The 20,842-nt window shown below is 34.2% G+C and overlaps 1 protein-coding gene and 1 pseudogene across 2 annotated transcripts; both read right to left on the bottom strand.

The window, feature by feature from the left end:
* Window positions 1-337: 337 nt before the first annotated feature.
* On the bottom strand, window positions 338-3,704 carry LOC129317702 (amino acid transporter AVT6B-like; annotated as a pseudogene).
* A 1,114-nt stretch (window positions 3,705-4,818) lies between these two features.
* On the bottom strand, window positions 4,819-6,981 carry LOC129318580 (uncharacterized). 2 transcript variants are annotated; one of them, XM_054963425.1, is made up of 5 exons: window positions 6,923-6,981; window positions 6,406-6,828; window positions 6,124-6,319; window positions 5,959-6,045; window positions 4,819-5,335 (listed from the first exon to the last, which is right to left on the bottom strand). In XM_054963425.1, exons 2-5 carry the CDS (start codon window positions 6,621-6,623, stop codon window positions 5,171-5,173), a joined length of 666 nt encoding a protein of 221 aa, XP_054819400.1. In that variant the 5' UTR covers window positions 6,624-6,828; window positions 6,923-6,981; the 3' UTR covers window positions 4,819-5,170. The 2 variants fall into 2 exon arrangements, with proteins under 2 accessions (XP_054819400.1, XP_054819399.1); XM_054963424.1 differs by lacking the exon at window positions 6,923-6,981 and having other exon boundaries at window positions 4,819-5,320; window positions 6,406-6,793.
* Between the last annotated feature and the right edge of the window lie 13,861 nt (window positions 6,982-20,842).

Genomic DNA, 20,842 nt, shown 5'->3' with positions numbered 1-20,842 from the left:
TAAAAGCCCCCGATGGTTTTCCCGTTTGGAGCCTTTTCGCGCCCAAACACGCGACTGTGAAGAATATGGCTTGTAGTTAGGAGTTGCTTTAATAATTAATTGGGACTATTTTCAAAAAAAAAAAAAAACACACACACACACAAGTACTGTTGTAGATTAAAAAGAGGAGTGAAAGGGGGAGTGTGATTTTTTTTTTTTAATGTGTTTTTCCCAATAATGCCACAGTTGAGGTTTTATAAAACTGTTGTTCACAAAACAATCATTTGTGGGCATCAGGGAACGAATATGATGAAAATGCGAAGCGGGCAGCGAAGTCCATGAGCACGAGGAATACAAGTGTTTTAATATCAACACTTGCTATCAAAAAATGTTTCGACATTTCCCTGCACTTATATCTAATTAAATGACAAACTATACAGCACAATTTAACTTTGAAATCCCATGTTCAGAGGTATAAAAACTAACTACAAATGCTGTTATCTACACTCTACAAGACAGAAGGCAGGGCCCTGTCAAATAATCAGACGAGTTACTGAAGCTCTATTTTCCCCACCTCAACCTGGCAGCCTACCCTTCTTGTTGGATGAAAATCCTGGTGCTCCAGTGAGAGAGACGACTTGAACAAGTAGCAAAGCAATTGTGAAATTGCTGGCAAGTGATGCAATGTCAGGTACCAGCCGCTGCTTCTTCACCGCTAAAGAAGCTGTACAAGTCACTGGATATGGCTACAGCACTAGAAGAGACAGCCAAGACAATCATCAACCATGATAATAGCTTGTCCTTCTTTGCTGCCACTCCATGTGTGTCCCTGCCAAATCAAGGGTCATTTAGGAAATGACAGAAAATGAACATGCATTCGCAGCATGCAATAGGATTTAACTAGCCATTGTCACTTAACTACCTGAGAGCTATAGCAGCGGGGAATATGAATCCAGCACCAACGGCTGCAGTTGCGCCAGTGAACTGGAAGGCATCCCAGATGCTGGGTACAAAATTGGCTCCAATGAAAATGAAAGACATGAGAAATACAGTCACTGAATAGAATCTCCTGCTGTCAAATGCAATGGGAATGGCATGTGGAAACAAAAGACCATCTAGGTTGAGGCGAAGGGAGTAAAACACAATGGGAAACACCAGCATAAGGTGAATCCCATAGCTCACTCTAACCACATCATTAAGAAATGAGCCAAAAGGAACTCCAAGGTCGCCATCAAAGTTAGCAAGCACATCATCCTGTGTTTTATCCCCAAACAACAAATATCCAAAGAGGCTGGTCACCGTATACACAGCCGAGCATAATGAAGGGATGTCCGAACTATCAACTTCATATGGGCAGGGTCTTTTAGTTCATTCTCTATAGGGTGAACTGCATTGCAAAATATAAAAAAGGAGCGATCATAACAGAAAAAGCCATAAAGTCTAATGCTAGCCAATAGTATGGTGACAAATACAACCATCAAAGAACAATTATGCATTTACACGCAATGATAGCACATTCCTGAATATACCTGAAAAATTCAACGCCTCATTGACAAGTGACGACAGTAATAGCCCCAAATCAATCAATTCAAACTCTGAATTGTTGAAAACAGAACGAAGGATCTGTCGCAGTACAGTACTTGGTACTCACCATTATGATGGCAGATGTAAGCTGTGACTAGAATAGGGATCGTTGTGAAAAGCTTCCAAAAGGATTCTTGGCCAGTGAATTTTGGCATTAAGCGTGGCGTCCCAATGCTTCCATTGATAAACTTAACAATTACTACGCCTGCTGTTATCGCCACAAAAATAACAGCTAACCCCACTGACAATGCTGAGGTGTATCTCAATGAATCTGATACAACAAATTAAAGTTCAAACAAATTCAACAAAATATAATAATGCTCAAGAAACAGGGTAAAATTATAAACATAAGCTTGTAGAAGCAGTGAATCATAAAGGGTGCAACAAATATTTGGCAAAATTGGTGCAAGAAATAGCTAAAGCAAGAAAACCATTATACTATTATTGCGAGATAGTTTATAACCTTGATCTATCAGCAAGCAAGAAATTTCATAAGCCCACATAAAATTTAGTGAGTATAATTTGTTATTCACAAAAGGCATAAACACACAAACTTGGAGTCCCATAACATACATCACTTGAGTCCTTTCAGTTCAAGTTAGAGAAGAAGACAACAGCATATCATGTCACTCCATAGGTCAGTCAATCACCAGGAGGTGGTACTAATATATTCAGTTTAACTGGGGTATGATGCATTGTGGTACTAATATATTCAGTTTAACTGGGGTATGATGCATTGATATTTTCAATTAAGGGTGAAAAAATTGATCTTCAATTATCGAAGCAACGGGACATATTCAAGGATCGATGCTAGTGCACATGCCAGGGTCCAAGTGCCAATATGTAGGCGCAGGTTCTAGGAACAAGTCAACAAGGTATATTAGAAAATAGTGCGCATTGAAAGACCATATATCCATGAAACAAGAAGTTTGACAGGAGAACAAGAGTGAGAGGAGACGCACCCACGCGCTTGAATGATATAAGAGGGAGGAAGACCAAAAGGGTCGTGAGCATCAGTAAGACGGAACGCGTAGACCACCAACGTTGACCAAACCATTCTTCAATCACCCCTGAATAGTGGACCCCTTCAGACCAAGTTCCCGATAACACATCTCCTGTAACCATGCAATCAATTTTCTTAGTTTCAATCAGATGGCATCCGGTGATGTTAACGCATATGTGATATAAGGCAATTATGAACCTGTAGAAAGAAAAAAGGAGACCATACACATTTTTTTCCTTAGCATTCCAAAGGCCAAATACGAGAAATGAATAGAGTAGATTGTTCCCCGTCCTGGGGCAAACAATGACAGAGTAATCCCAATCCAGCTTTACCAAACCGAAAATAAAATTTTCGGGCAAAGAAAAAACTCAAATAAAAATATCACAGAAATCCATTTTTTCCTCCTCCAACTTGTCGGGAAACAGACTAGAGCTTAACCGTTAAAGTGATGACCTAATGGCCTGGGAACCTCTCACATTTCCCGAGAAAGACTCCACCTTTAGTATCGGTTATTGCAGAGTCCCAAAATTGTGTTCAAAGAGTCTAGGGAATGAATCCAAAATCGATTTAGAAATAGAATTGCCCTCTTTGGAAGAAAGGAATATTTAATTTTGTTGTATATAAACGTAAAATTAGAAGAGAGAATATTAGCACCGATAATAATCATGTATACGATGAGCATTCCCATATTGTTAACGACAATGCAGAGTTGCAGAAGGATGCGGCCAAGGCCACCGAAAGCGTCGTGAACAACGCCGGAATAGGAAGAGGACTTGGAGACACGGGTAAACCTCAGGAGTATGTCAATGGAGGATTCGGTTAGCAGGGCACCAAGAAGAATCATGATGAGGCCCGGAATCAACCCCAACTGTTTAACGGCGGCGGGAAGAGCCATGATGCCGGCGCCGACGACGGTGGTAGAGAGGTTAAAAACGGCACCGGAGAAGGAAGCGCCATCAAAACCTGTTTCGGATTGGAGGGGTTCGAAATAGTCGTGTTTATGAGGGGCAAGAAGAGAGAGGGTTTTAGGGCTGCGGCGACATTTGCGTTCGGAGGTGAGTGGCATTTTCGAAGGGGGGAAGGGGGATACAGAAATTGGCAGGATTTTGGAAATTGAAAGCTGGGGGTGACGGACTCGCCAAGCAGGAATTGGCCTCTTTCGTATAGTGGTGGTCCACAGTCCTGACCCAAACGTCCAGTTGCCTGCCACAGTGACCTCCATGTAATCATATAATTCTCTCTTTTTTAAAAGAAAATATTGAAAATTGACTTCTCTCCATTTCTTATCTTAACCATTGAATCTATTTGTGAATGATTGAGATTTGATATTTTATAAAATTATTATGATCTAATGGTTAAAATGAAAGTGGGGAGGAAATGATGAGGAAAGAAAATGGAGAGAAACTAACTCCAAAATATTGGCAAGAGCTTTGTCATGGTTTAAGTAAATTAATAATAATAATAATAATGCACTTACCTTTCAATTATTTTACAGAAACTGATTTTGAAAATAAAAAATTGACTTAACCTTTAAAATGATAACTAAGCAATATATGATACAAATAACTTACATTTTGTTTTAAATTTTTAAAACGACCTCGTTTGGTTTTTAATAACTAAGCAACTTCTTGATTTTTTCAATATTGCATACCTTCTTTTTGTCGAGACAATACTCGGGAGTACATATTGACTTAAAATTTAACTGCTGTATCAATTACCAATGGAGATGCTAGTATTATTCATATCAAACCCACATCAGCTACATGGTAATGCCTTCGTATGAAATTAAAATTCACAAGATATGTTATTTATAAATGATAAGTAACATGACATATTTTGTAGACTCAAAATAATGAATGCATGAAAATGATTGTATGATGTTGTAAACGTTTGGAGTACAGTTCGAATGGATTTCACTTCCACTCTCATTTCATCAACAAAAGAATATTCCGACCCCCCCCCCCCCCTTTTATTTTGATCAACAGTTTAGGTAATTTTGACTTTTGAACTGATGGACGCCTTCGACCCAACCATACGAGTCATGGTCTTCCAGAAGCACATTCTCATCCCCCCCCCCCCAAACAGAAGCTGGAAAGAACAACAAAGGGAATCCACAATTAATATCAATTGAGGGAACAAAAAGGAATCGAGAAACTATTAGAGTTGGATCTGTACTGTAATTATTAGAGCTTTTGTTATTGTTTGCTTTGCCTCCTCCCGAAAATAGTTCCTAGTTGAGATGTTCCTTGATCTTCACGCTAAGCAAGAGAAAAATCTTCTAGAATAGTAACTATAAATGTAGTTGAGGAACAAGAATAAAGCACGAACCCCGCTTAAGATTCAACACGATGTCTATATCTAATTCTCCCTTGCATTCCAAAGAATCCATTTGGCAAAATAAACAGGTGTGAAAGCCGAAATGTGATACCAAGAGGGTGTGGGAAGTACATAATTATTCTTACAGGATGGTCCACTCCACTGTTAAATCTTTTGCTTTAGTCAACAAAGTTAGTTCTCCCAATTCACCATGTTGCTACTTGCTAACTCAAATCTAGCCCCTCAGAAAAGAACGGGCATGACTTGTAGTTTCATTCATTAGCCAAGTCAATTTTTTCTCTTTCTTTTGGAGCCTCTGATTGGATTGGTCTTGGGATCCTGGTTCAACTGTGGTGCTAGTGACTTCCCCACGGCACCACTCCATAAAGCCCTTTCTACATCTGATGGGGTAAAGGAGTCTCCTTCCCTGCTCAACTCCTGCAAATCATTTCCCTGCCGGATGATTAAAAAAGATAGCCAAGCTTCCCCTAATGAAATATACTTCTGATGACAAATTCAATCGTGCTCGACAAGCATAATCCCTCCACCATCAAAACAAGCATCAAATTTAAATCAAGAGGAAGCAAGATTTGGATATGCAGGGTCGCATCATACAAAGCAGTGCTCGTTTGATCAATATTTCTTTGTTGCCGCTCAGTGAAAAACTAAAAGGAAATGAATTGTTAATCATGTATATCTAGGGCTGGCAGGACAATTCCTCTCTCTCCTTTTGTTTTTTTTTTGGTGAAAATGAGGCCATGGCATGCAAGAAGGAGATTTGCAAGAAAGAATTTCGATACAACAGGGGAAAGGGCAGTTTTGTGGTATTCCAGTGATTTTGTTTTGTTTTGTTTTTTTTTTTTTTGCGGTAATTTACAAGATATTATAGCATAGTGGGATGTGAAAATGGAACCTGAACTTGGCGATTTCAAAAATAATCCACGGAAGCAACTGTGGCAACAGATGATTGAAGAGGCACAGAGTTCGCTCAATGAAAATTTGGGAGATTATATGCATCGGGGTGAAAAATCGTCAACTTTAACAAGACAAAATTACATTGAAAGGTGGATGCATACCTTCGCTTTTGTCTGCACTTTGCTGGCAAACAGTAGATATTGCTTCAGAGAATAATCTTTAGAATTGCCAAGGACTGCCTCCAGAGCCTGCGACGATAAAGAAAGTGAAAGAAAGAAAGCGCAGCGATTGTAAAAGGGTAAAAGAGAACGGTGAATGGAGGGAACCTCATCGGACATGAAAGGGGTGATGTGCGGGGCGAAAGCAGCAAGAATGGCGGAGGCAGTGGCGGGACCAACTCCTTTAAGGACAGTAAGTTCAGAAACAGCTTTGGAGATATCAGGAAGACTCTGAAAGGCCTTCTGAGAAGCGGACTTCACTAAGGACTCGTCCAGGGACGAAACGAAATCCAAGAGACGAGGCCTGAAATACAGGGCATAACTTTAATTGTGAGATAATGAAACGAAGAGGCAGAGTGAAACGGAGGAGGAACAGAGAAAAAGAGGAACCTCCATTTGCCACGGGTGAGCTTCCATTGCATAAGCTTGGAAAGCTCAGAAGCGGTGATGTGAGGGTTAGGGTTTCGTTGGAGAAGGAGAGGAGGGAGTTGGTTGCAGTAGAAATCATCCAGCGAAACCAAATTTGGTTTGTTAAGAGATTGGATTCGAGACTGATAATTGCTCAAAGCTTGTTTCCAAACACTGGGATCCGAGCACTCAAAATCCATCTCGCTCACCTCGGACAGGCAGTTCCTCCAAAATTCCCGTCTACCTTTCTTTCTTCGTATTATAGTAAAATTGTTATTGCGAAGTTTAGAAAATTTTAAATGATCGGCATGAATCTTGTCCTTTTTTATTTTTTGGGTCCTTTTGGGTCGTTTGAGAAGGGATGCAAAATCAGCAAACTTGATTTCCACCGCTTCCCGCCACTCTCTGCAAATTGGTTCAGGAAAAATTTATTCGTATCAATCATTTTATCATCACGATTCATAAGTGATGGTCCATGCAAGCAATCAATGAATTTTACCCTCGCTGCTTCTTTAGGGTCCAATTCCTAGGTATTTCTTTGGCATTCTCAAACACTGGTGGCAGAATATACTGAGATTGGGTTACACATGTAGCCAGCAGTGTTATCCAAATTCCTAAAGTAGCATTGCATGGTCAGGAAGCGCTGCGTGGCAACTCTGTGCCCTGTAGACAATCAAAATCAATTCATTTGCATTTTACTAAATCGTGGCCTTTGATTACGCCCAAGGCCCAACACCAAAAGACCTAGGCCGCCTCAAAGGTTCTAATTTTTAGCCGTGGTTGTGTCATGATCCAATCCAATCCATCAAATTTGGAGTTCTCCCCCATGGCCAGACGTGCAGGCGAATCCCGCTGCCGGACAGATTCGAGTTTGGGAAGGGCCTCACAAATGTTAGACCGCAATGATGTTTACTGAGATTGATTGGTTAAACAGCCAACAGCCCCCTTTGATACTCGACTTGCCTTTTCTTCAATTCTTTTTTTTTCTCTCTTCATTTTCCATCTTAATTTTTGATCAAATTTTAAATAGTTAAGATTCAACATTTTATAAAAATATTTTTTTATTTTTTATAACAATCATGAACCTTGAATTTATAATTTAGATTAATTTTTAAATTTTAAATCCATTTATTTATTTCTAACAATTTTACATTTTAATATTAATTTTATAAAATATTAAATTCTAATCATTTAAAATTTGATCTAATAATTGAGATGGAAACAGGAGAGAAAATAAAAATGAAAGAAATGGAAAAATCCAACTTCACTTCCTCTGACATTGACCCTATTATCTAATCACATCTAGAAATCTCTGAGAAATGCAGGCTTTTATCAAACCAATTGGATGATTGGTTGGGCATGTTTATTTGTTTTTTGCCCTTTCTTTCTATCTTCTAGTTTTCTTTTCTTTTCTTTTTTTCCCGCCCCAGTATCTAGGTGTCTTACTTTGTTTTCCCCATTTCGCTTTGAATTTTTGTATGTTATGGCTTAACTGTTCAGATTACATAGATTTTCATGGAAGGGGAAAAATTAACCTAGTGCTACAGTGCCCAGATGATGAACAGCATATGATTCTCTCTCTGTTTTTTTTTTTTTTTCGGCTGAAGAGCAAAAGAAGAAGAAGAAGAAGAAGTAAAAAGCAGAAGGAGAGAAATATATTATAGTAAGAAGAAGAAGTAAAAATAGGAGAGAAACCTCTTCTTTGTCCTCCCCCTCTTGTTCTTCTCCTTTTCTTTTCAAGATAGAGCCTGTTTGGATTGACACTATAATTGAATTTGAATCCAAATAATTGATTTTTGGAAAAAATTATCCAAACAATTAAAAAAGTTAATAATTAATTATTAAGTCATAATCACATTTTGAAATAAATTTTGAGAAGTTACTTATAGATTCAATTTTATTGTTAAATAATATATTTTACTTCTTAAATAAAGTTTAACAAATTTAATAATATTAAATATAATTTTATCACTAAGTTAACTTTGAAAAGCAATATTTTTTATGATGATTTATATGATTAAAATTAATTTTAATATCCAAACAGATTTAGTTATAACATAATCAATTATAAGTAAAATTAATTATATTAATTAATTATTTTCATAATCAATTACATTCAATTGAAATCCAAACGAACTAATAATTGGATTAAAATTTTAATGATTCTAATTTGATATTTTATTCAACTATAATTATAGTGTTATATTTAAATAAATTTAAATTGTTAAAATTTTGATCCAATGATTATAAAAAGAAAATGAGAAAAGGCGAGAGGAAGGGGAAAGAAGAGGCTCCTATGCCATGGAAAATGTGTGATTAACAGTGATTTGAATTTTGCTGTCAGAGTTAAAAGTACATGTGAAAGTTGTCAAAATTAGGGATATAAAAAATGCCAAAGGAACAAATATCAAGTTCGCGACTACACTTTATTTCGCTCATTTTATCATTTCAAAGATATAATCTACTGTTAATGATTAAAACCGCAATTAGTGCCAGTCATATTATAATCATTGATACAGGATATAACGAAATGCAGACGATATCAGTGCTATATCTATACAAATAGAGAAAATTACAGATAAATAACATATAACAAAATAAATAACTGGCAAATTGTTTGGGTTAAAATATAATTCTCCCAACCCTAACTATTTGGGCAAAAATGGTAATTTCTAAAATAGGATGGTTAATGAGAAAGATTTAGTTAAGCATGCATCGTTTTATAAAAAGCAAAAGCGAATGAAGTTACAGGAGAAACTATAGTCAAAAAAATATCACTTTGTGCTTATCAAAAGTAAAGCTATTACACATGTATGAGCTAGACAACATGTCTTTGAACACTTAAATAACTCAACTCAAAATTCACTTGCTCGCCAAGTGTTAAATTCAAAACATTGGTCTTGTCCCACTCTAAACTCACCTAATGTGATTTGTTTTATTTTTTAACAAATTCAACACAATGCCCTTAACACTCCAAACATTTAGCTATGAGTGATCCAGCAATAAGTTGAGGACTAGTTATTTTTCTTTTAGCTTTTCACCTTATATTTATTGCAATTTTTCTTTTGTCATTATCAATATCATACTAACTCTCATTATGCAAGTTTTACATGTTTTTCTATCTTTATTTATTCATTTTTTTTATCTTTAGGCACTTGTATTTGAAGAAATTGTAGTAAAAAACTTCAGGAACTCACTATTTGATGTAAAAGTCAGGCAAACCACACATTTTGATGACACTTGGTGTGGTCAAGCAAAGCCATCGTGAACACAAGCATTTTAAATCTGACTTATTACTAGTAAGTTTCTTAGAAATGTTGCGCAAATATTACTCACTCCATTTTTATATATAAAATATTTTTTAAAAATTTATTTTATCCTTAAATATAAGAAGTGGCAATTATATTTTTGAGTAATTAGATAATTTTATTCTTGTTTTGAAAAATAAAATAGATCATTAATTATATATTATTTCTACCACCATCATGATATTAATTATGATATTATTAAAGGTAAAACTAAAAAATTATTGTGTTTTTATGTGAGTTTATTTAAATAATAAATATTTATTGATATATGAGATTTGATTAAAAATACTTTATATATAATGATGGAGTAAGTATACAATGAGTTGCAAATTTTAAATTTAACTTGTAAATATTGTAGGAAGACGTAGAAAAAAATTAGTTAAATCTTCAACCAAAGAGTGGAGGAAAAAAAGTATTTTGCAAATTCTCTTGCGGCGTTTACAAAAATCAATCTTAGAAACGGACAAATTACACGTTTTTTGCACAAGTCTCCATGAGACCTATCAGTAATGATTTAAATTTAGGATAGTTTATAGCAATTAATTATGCACTTGCTTAAGAGTTCTACGGTATTTTCTTTTAAAACATAACCTTATAGAAACATTGGCCGCGTGTTAAATAAAAAATGACGATGATTTGTACACCCGAATCATTAAGAATTCAAGAGCGCAAAAACCAAATGCACACGCTTCATGCTCCTCGTTAATTTCATTGAAACTTTTTTTTTTTTTTTGTTGGACCTCGTTCCATGACCGCACACCCACGATTAACACGATTTAAAGAAAAAATTGAAACAGAAATTCACACTATAACTCAATAAGCGTCTCTTTATGATTACTTGAATGCACTACTCGTGACCAGACTTGTACATGCATGATCCATTTACGGATTGTATTGAAGTGATAAATCTTCTAATCAGATTGGATACACGCCAACATCCCCATGGAAATGTGTTTGAACGAGCCATTTCTGTGCTCATTTTCTAACTAAACATACTTTTGTTGTATTAGGAAGCTATTGTGCTCATGATCAACTTCTACTTTTTTGTCAAAAGGCAGCGGATGATTATGAGAATAGGTTTATTGTTGTAACTTGATGACTTTTGTATCCTTATTGGATTAATGCACTCTTTCACATTCCAAACAAAAAAAAAAAATTAACACGCACATTGCATACTACGATGTCCTTTTTCTTTAAGAAAGTTAAGAATAAAATAAAAACATACTCGTATTTACAACAGATGATAACAAGTTTTAAAATTCAAGCAATCAAATCTCAGCTGACAGTTAACGTGTTAATTGGACCGAGGAGTTTTAGGTCCCCCCCCCCCCCAAAAAAAAAAAAGGAAGAAGAAGGGGAGCGAGGAGTGAGCACGAACCGGCTAGAGCTTGGGTGTCACCAATGCGATCTTGACAGAACAGTACTTTCAAAAGGCATTTCCAAATTCTTATGGATAAAGTGTTAAATATGTAAAATAATCGACCGTCCACGTACAATAATCTCCTTGAATAACGCGGTAAGTGTTTAATAATGGTGGGAGAGGATGTTTGCAAAAGGGTCGGGAGAGCTTTTAACAAAAAAGCTCTAGGAAAGAATGGTGGCAGCACGTGGATTTCCTTATATAAGTAAGCAGGGGAGAGTGGAGTGCGAGCAAGATTGGCTCTATAATTGACCATTTACTTCCAATCCATGCCTCAGTGGCTTTCCTTCTTTGTTTCTCAGTCTCGAAATGGTTAGGTCTCCAGTTCGCTCCCTTGTTTCCCCTATTTCTCAGTGACTGAAAATCTCATTACTTTTTGAGCTTCCTCTGTCCTTGTTCATCAGATCAATATCCAATTTATTTATATATATATATATATATATAAATATATATATCTGATAATGTGCACTCATCACGCCACACTCATGTTCCATCTATATATTCCATGTTCAGCTGCTTCTCGTTACTAGCCAGTACGGGCGTCATTAATTAAAACGCATGTATTCATAACTGAGATTTTCAGTCTGGGTTCTCAGATGTGGATAAACCTATTTCAATTTGTTTATCTTAAATATCTCATCCAGATCATATCGACACCTATGGGCCAAAACATATGTATATTTTGTTTTTTTTTTATGACCCAGCCCTTTGATTCTGAAGTATCCACACTCCTGCCTGCCTATCGACATGTCACATGGTCATGCGACAGCCAAACGATAGATATCATCCATAAGAAGCATAATCAATACTTGTTTACGTGTACACTTTCGCATTGCATCTTCCCCCGTCTCACCAACACATGCCTCATCTTGGACAAAGCAGAGATACTCCACTATAATATAGTAGCCAGTAATTGTGATTAAGCTAATGACATAACACTTGCATATGAGAATAAGACTGCAATATCCATCTACTTTATGCCATAACAGTTGCTTCTCTGATCTCATTTGTAAGGAAGATAGAATTATGTTTTAGCCCTAGTAAATCATGTCATTAATTTTATTTTATCTTCTATAAAATGCTGGTGAGATAAACTATATTAACTGTGTGTATTTAATAAAGACAAATTTAAACACTTAATAAATTTTTTTAAATAGAGTTGATGAATTTTAAAATTTTTTTTAATTTTAATAAAACTTGTTAAAAATTACTCACGCACGAGGACAAGACGAAGTAGCTTGTTTGAGATGCTTGTGAGGTGTATACACCATATAGATAGCCACGAATCGATGAAAGGAATATTCCCAGGGAAAGAAAGTAACGCAGGGCAAATATGTGGGAGGCAACATGTGAACAATCTAGAGGGAGACATATTCTATTTTGGTGAGTAGTCCAGCTTTATTGTACGGTGGATAACGTATATGGTTGTTTCTTTAGCTCCGTGGGGTTAGGTATGTTTGGATCAAGTCAGCACTTGCAATAAGTGGCACATAGAGTCCACTGAAAATGGGAGCTGCCACAGAGCTAGTGGTGTGGCTGAAAGGACTTTATGAATCGGGAATACGTATATTTGGTACGTATGATTTAAGCTGTTAATGAAATCATACTTATATTTGGGCCATCGATGCGAAGAGATACTCCCTGCGGAGAACTTAAAAAAAAAAAAAAAACTGTGAAGTGTTGCTAGTGTTATCCTAAAGTGTAATTTTTTTAAAAATTTTGACTATTATGTTCTTTATTGATGCGAGATATTTTAATTTTCAAATTAAGTATTATTTTATGTAAATATTTAAATATCACTTCTCTTGAAAATATAACAAGAAAATTGCTATAAAATTCCTCTTTGAGAAGAAAATTGTTTTGATGGATCCAGATCAATTTAAGGACTAAATACACACAATGTCTATCATTTTTCACATCGAGCCTATCACTTTAGATGCCAAGTATATAACTTGCAACATGATAGATTTGGTATGCAAGGTGCAATGTAAGCCTCAAGTGCAAGATTGTAGATTTGGAGTGCAAAGGTTAAATGTCCAGTGTGGATTTGGTCTTTAAATTGGTCTTAATCTTTGTAAACAATTTCCCTTCTAAAAAAGGATTTTATGAAAAATTTCCAAATATTACTCAATTTGTTTAGTATTATAAAATATTTTTAACTCGTTTACATAGTAAGTTAGTCAATGACATTTAAAATGATGTATTCTTTTTATATTTATTCTTATTTAATAAATTATCTCAATTAAGGTCATTTAAAAAAAATGCATTAATTATAATCAAGACAGGACTATTGGATTTGATTGAGACCAAAGAGCAAGCGATGTCTTGGATCGAATTGTCGACTTCAATTGGGATAGGATTGCCAACCCCAACTAGGATTGGACAGCCTCCTACAATCAGGACTGACTAGCCTTGACGGTTCAGTCTTGGTTGGAGATGGCAGCGGCTTGGTCCTAGTCATCGTCGGCAATTTAGTCATGTTCAACTCTGTCGAAAGGCCAGTCAAATCACAAAGAGATTGAAATGAGATTTAAAATAATAAAGGTTTAAAAAATATTTTAAATTACTAATAGTTTGAGGCAAAATCATACATTTTTTATTCTCCAAACAATGAGTTTGGTTCAAATCTCAATTCCCATGCACCCAAACGTAGCATATTTTTTTTAATGTGATTCCTAAAAAATGTCTTTTAATGCTGAAGGGAGCAAGTGGCATTATATTTTTAAATCGAAACAGTGCCAGTGATTTTAATTTTAATGACTACATCGACCCAGTTGTTTTAACAAAGGGTATTTATGTCATTTGGTGACTTTAATTCCGCTTCGTCTCTTAGTTGCCAAGCTTCCAATGAAAAAAAAATCCATGATTTGTTTTTTTTTTTACCTGCCCAAAAATTAAATTCAATGGCGCTATTTCACCAATTCATGAAAAGTCTCCCTCTTCGTTCTCTTAAAAAAAAAAAAAAAACTCAGACCTTAAGTTTTCTTTTATATAATGCTTGTACAGCTGTCAATTAAAGTTGAACCCGTTGAGCCAATCTTTTTAAATTCAAAAATAATTAAGATTGGGCCGTTACTTTGAAATGAAAAATGATAATTCGGGCCCTAAGCCCTTTTAAGTCTGAAAATAAAAAGGCCAGCTCTTTGAAACTAGGGCCTATCCTTTTAAATCCTTTTATTATTATTTTTAAATTATAATATAAAAAATAAAAAATTAAATATATAACTAAAATAAATAAACATACTAGAATCATTTATTTCTCTCTCATTCATTCATTAAAATTTAGCTAATAATATTAATCAAGTTTAATTTTTATCGATATTAATTTTAATGTTGTTATTTAATATTAAATCTGAATATTTAAGTTTTCTTTATTTATTGTGGTGTGAATTGATTTAACTTTTTTTTTAAAATTATAAATATATCTTTTAAAATTTTAAATTAAAAAAAGTAAAACAAAAAAAAAGGGTCAAGACCCTAAAAGATATAGCTGAACCTTATCAAAGAGAGCCTTAAAATATAATTAAATTTATTAAGATCATTCCATTTAAATCTTGATCTTTCAAGTGACACCTTAAAGTTGAGTTGGCTTTGACAATTCTAAGTGCCTGTGAACAGTTGGCAATGGCTAGAATTACTGTAAGGAAAAAAAAAAAAGTAGATGATAGTACAGAGTGACGTGTTATCTAGTTTATCTGCAGGCAAAATAAACAGGTTAGAAATAGGAGGGGCGCGGGGAAGTTGAGAGGGGCGGTTGATTTTGTGGGAATAACGGTGGCGGAGCGGCGAGTGGGAAGGAATACAGATGGCAGGAGAGGGAGAGGTGCCATTGAGAGGGGTCGTATTGGCTGACCACAGTGTTCGGTCAAGAGATCAACCTCCCATCAGTCCATCACCATGAACACGTGGACATGCTTTTCTTATCACATCCTTGTCGGGAATCTTCATCTTAGTTCCACTCTCTGTTACTTCTGTCAGCCCTCCCCCTCCATTCCACTCCCACCCACACCCAACTAACCTTTTTTTTTTTTTTTTCAGTGTTTGAATTTGAATCTGAATGATTACGGCTACTGTAACTTGCAAATAATTGAGCGTTACCAAGTACAAGAAAAGACATCTAACTTTAGGGAAAGTTTAATGGGCACGTGAATCCTGTACGAAAGAGGGCCTCCACCAAATTATGGTACCTCCTTGTTCCCGCGTAGTGGAACTCGTTCTTCATAATTCCTTTTTCAATTGCCCGTTTCCCCTTCTGCTTTTCATATTCCTGAATCACACACCCACGCCAATCTGGAAACACTATTTCAAATATATATATATATATATATATAAAAACCGTGTTTCTCCCTTTTTTCTATACCCATTCATTCAATGCGCCCATGATGATCACAGCGCTATGCTGTATATTTTATGCACTGCCTAACTATATATAAATCGACATTTAATTTCATTCGTCGGAGAGAAAATTAAGGCGGCAAACCGCGAGTGGCCAACATAATATGGGTTGTGTACATAATTAGCATGTCGACGTCCTCCAACCACCGTGAAAATGGGAAGAATGTCTTCTGAATATTTAATCATTTTTGCTGTGCAGCTAATGAAGGATATATATATATATATAGTCTAAAATCTTTCACTGCTCGTGAACTGTATCTCACGGATTATTCATCTAATCTGGAAAACAATTAATAGCTAGCTGCATGCACACCATCGCTCGTTCTCGCACGCCACTAGAAACATAATTATACATGGTTAAATTATTTTCTCGCAACATATTTAAAAGGAAATATCCTTCATATTGGAGCAGGTTCATATATTATACTACAACAGTGCAAAAATTAGTCAACTTAAAATTAAAGACCATCGTTTTTAGGTAAACATGACGTAATTTTAGAGTATACATGCATCAAGTACTCTGAAGAAAACATAGAGATTGCACTGATTGATTGAAGTTGAGAGCTGTGAAGTTAAACGGAGTGCAAACTGCGTAAGCACCAGTACCTGCAATTATCGTTATATTGGTAGCCAGAGTATGAGTGATAAAAGGGAGATATAAACGTCATTGAAAGTAGATGCTTTGCAGGACATGAATTATTAAGCCTTTCAATAACGTTCAAACGCATGATCTATTTACATAAGAAAAGAAAAATGTCCCGGATATATGAGCAAAGCAAGCCTTTTTGTCAACTAAAGTCACTAGACTGGCGTTGTGTTTGAAATGGCCGACACGGACTTGGGGGAAAGGCTAAGCCGTCCAGGCCGATGGACTAGCACCTTCCGAGGGAGTCAAGCGCCATGGCAGTGGTCCATGACGATGCAGCATTACGCCAACCCGTTACAGGCTCGACATCTGTCATGTCGTGCACCACCCCGAACCATGCATAACATGCATCTTAATCAACATACAATTGCAACTTAATTTCTCTCAAACTTGCCTCGTGACTTTGTTGTTAAGCCATTGACACGAACTGGGGTCCTTGCATGATTCATGTGCATGGACCCCGATAAACGTTGGGTGGTGGCAGGGGGGGGAATAATGAGGAACTGCCAGGTTTCCAAAAATATGGAGGAAAATGAGGATAAATATCGGAGCAACTTTTTCCGGGAAAGGACCAAAGCCCAAACGAGAGAGAGGAGGTATTGTCAAAACGGTGTTTGATTTGATGATTGACTGGGATGGAAATTCCATCTGAAAACAGCTAAGGCTACAGGGGCCAAAAAGAAAAGAGGATGAGGGAGTGGGAGAGGGGTTAGGTATTGATGAGGGGTGGGGCAGGGAGTAAAATAACTTTATGGTGGAAAGACTTGAGATTAGGACATGAGCAGCACCGTAAGTAGCAAACATAAACATAATCAAAAGTGATGGAGTGCTTTGTGCTCTGTGTATGTGAGCGATTCATGTTTGCCATTTCCGGCTCTCTGGCCTCCACTCTCCCCTCCACTTCCTTCCCCGCTCTCTTCATGCTCACACCCTCCGTTTCGGTTGCTTTCAATTTTTCTTCCTCCAAAGCTACTTAGTTACTTCCTCCTGCATCTAATTATCTCAGTCGAACCGGCAAAAGATGATTAACTTTATCTGAAAATATAATAAATTTTTAATTTACTCATATTTAAATAAAAAATTTTCATATTTACATCCAATTCTCTCTCGCATTGATTAATTTAAATAAGAATAATATTAAAAAACATAATTGTTTCCCTACTAAGTGTCTTATATTAATTAAAGATCAAAGAATCATTATACAAAGTGTTTTATAATAAGGACCGAAGAGAGTAATTTATAAATGTTAAAAAAAGTTACAAATTAAATAAATTATTTGTAAAAAAATATGTTGTGATTTTTCTAAAATATCCCCTTTAATCATTTGCATGGAAACTGCCAATTTTGATGGAAACCCCTCTAATTTTATGTGTAGTTAATAGGGATATATAGTTTACAAAAATTATAATTTTAACAGACAAAGTGGATTAAAATCTTATATTCATGAAACGAATCTTTACTGGTTAATAGTTATTGCATTTACAGCGGGATGGACTTGGTTTCAGTGCTGTTCAGCCTAATGAGCATATGATAGTTGGACTTAGACTATTCAAATTTTAATCTGAAAAATTCATATTTAAATATTTTATTTTTAATTTTTTATTTATATTTATTAAAATAAAATTATAAAATTTTTAATAAATTTATTATATTATCAATCTATACAATACAAATTTAATTTGGATAGTCGAGTTAAACATTAAAAAATTTTGAAAATTTTTTAATATCTAAATGTATTCTAAATAGTCTAAATTTAATATTAATATTTTAAAATTTTTATTTTGGCAAGCATAATAATAAAATTAAAGAAAATATTCAAATTGAAAATTTCAAAAAAAATATTTTTTTAAAAAAAATTGCAAGTTAAAAATTTTAAATTTAAAACTTCTAAAGCATATTTGAATAATTAATTTATAAAATTATATTAAATTTTAATGTTAAATTAAATTATTCATATTAAATCTAGATTGGTGACAAAATAAATTTATGAACATTTTTATAATTTTTTTATAAAAATAAAATAAATCTTTAAATTTGGACCGATCTTATCAGCACGATGATCCCCCGTTCCATTCAAGCTTTTTTATCTGGCTTGAGCGTATATCTAGACACATCTAATTATGCGTTTTCTTTACTTTGTCCAGAAAAAGTTACGCCTTCTCTTAATCGAAAAAGCTTCCCTTTTTTAAATTAAGAAAAAAAATTATTTTCAGATACTTATCACGCATGTGAATACTGATACAAAGTTTCGTAAATAGTTTTATAAACTTTAAGTTACATTTTAATTTAAAAGTAAACTTTTTTCTTAGAAATATATAACACTCCCTCATGCTAGGATATGTATTCTGTGCTCACCGCTATGTTGCTTATCATTTCCATGGATCATCTTGGCTCTTCATTTTATTTCGAAATTATTTCCCTCATTCATTTTAAAGTATTTTTTAAAATATTATATTTGTGAAAATAAAAATTATAAAAAATTTAAATATCACATTTGGACAGTCCAAAATATATTTTGATCAAGTTTTAAAAATTATAAAAAATTACTATTAAATTAGATTGTTCAGGTTCCATCTGTCCAAAATATATCTGCATACTCAATTTTTAAAAAATATAAAAATTAATATTATATTGAGCCTTCTAAATTAAATTTTTATTAACTAGATTGATGATGAATATATTTATTAAAAAATTAATATGTTATATATATATATTAATTTGATAATTATAAAATAAAAATAATAAGTTTAAATCTGAAATGTTCAGATTTCATGAGGGTTGATGAGTGTCATAGTGCTCATACTCCAATAAATATTAAAAACAATCTATATTTAATATTAATTTTTTTTACAATTTTTATGAATGTTTACTTAGGTAAATATAATATTAAAATATTGAAAAATTAATTTAAAATGAATTTAAGAGATTATTTCGAGATGAGATGAATGGCCAAAATGACCAGCGCGGTGTTCATGGCAATGCGTATCCGCGGAAGTTGTCACTGTCACTCAAATACTCATCTTTTTAACATTTTTTTTTTCTAGCAGTAATATTTTTTGACATTAGAACTTTATGAAAAGCAGTTTATGAAAAAAACAAATGTGACTTTTCTGAATATTATACTTAATATTGATGATTCTTTTTACAACCATGGGTCTCTTGACATTAACAAAGCTAAATATATGGTAAAATCCTCAAAACCAAAATAGGCCAAATACTAATTTATTTTATTTTTGCCCTTGCCATTTAAGGAGCAAAGTTGATTATTTTAAATTAGTTATTGAAGCAACATCACTTTTAAAATATCAAAATCATTGCAATGTTACCTATAAACTAGCAACTATAACATTAATGGTTAACTTGATTTTGAGTTAAAAAAATCATTTTTATCCTTAGCAATGGTAGAGAGAGGAGGAACCAGCAGAGGCCGTGGCCCTTCTAATTTTTAAGAATTTTCTTTATATCATATAGGTGTTACATGCTTCTGACCTCTTAAAATTTATAAAAATATTGTAGTATATATGTTTTTTAATTTTAACCCTTTTTATTTTTAAATCTTGGCTCCGCCTTATTTTTAAGGTTTTTATATATAAATGATTGGCATATTAAAATACGTGGACATGAAACTATTATTTTTTACTAAAGTAAACTCCCGCCATTGATGTGATTATTTCAACTCATCATATGGCACATTATATTGTCATCATGATGCTCATTTAAAGTTTCATATTTCATCAAAATTCAAAGCCACACTTGCATGTTTTCAAAATAAAAAATAATATACATTCACAAAGATATATGGATAGAATATAATTTTAAGGTTCACAAATACCTACAATTACTTTAATAGGCAATAATATGAAATGGATTTCTTTTAGTTACTTTAAACCTTTAAGAACTTAAAGGTGAACTTCAAAATCAGTTGCTTCCAAGCTAATCTCAAGTCGCTAATGCTTTATGAGGTTAATTTATAATTAATAATAACATCCATCACCAGTAACCACTAAAATCACTACTTCCAACTTTTAAATTTTACTCTTTAATACCCAAATTTCTAGCTATAAGTTCAAACTGATCCAATGAATTTGTTAACTCTCATTAACTTTATTCAACTTCTATTAGTTTAAATTATTACTAATATAATGCCCAGCAATATCCAAAATTATCCCAATAAGGTATAAGGTTCATTCAAAATGGATGACTTAAACTCATAACCATGCATGAATTTTTAAATCAGGTGCAGAATATTTCAACAACGCCCATTAATCCCATTAAGAGCAATAAGTTCAAACTTATAGCTTTAGGTCCAAAAATCATCATCTTGCTTACCACAAAACCTACTCCAAATTTGTGTAGAGAGACAAGAGAAGAGTAGGGAAGACACCTCTAGATAAAATCAAGCTCAAAACACCTCCCAAATATCCAAATGCTTATGGCCTAATAGAGTCTTCTTTTCACATAGCTCTCTATCTTTCTTTCTTTTCCTTCAATTTTGTAGCTCATACACTAGTTACATATTTTAAAATTTTGACAATCTACCATGGTGCATGTTGCATCCGTCACGATGAATGATACAAGATAGCAAGCTTGAATTTGTCTTATCACTTTAGGCCCAGGTGGCTTAAAAGACATTTTTAGATCCGATCCAAA

This window comes from Prosopis cineraria, unplaced genomic scaffold, assembly GCF_029017545.1.
Source record: "Prosopis cineraria cultivar Desert tree isolate PC_DT_omini unplaced genomic scaffold, ASM2901754v1 PC8, whole genome shotgun sequence".
Lineage (NCBI taxonomy): Eukaryota > Viridiplantae > Streptophyta > Magnoliopsida > Fabales > Fabaceae > Prosopis > Prosopis cineraria.
This window is presented reverse-complemented; position numbering and strand designations above follow the sequence as displayed.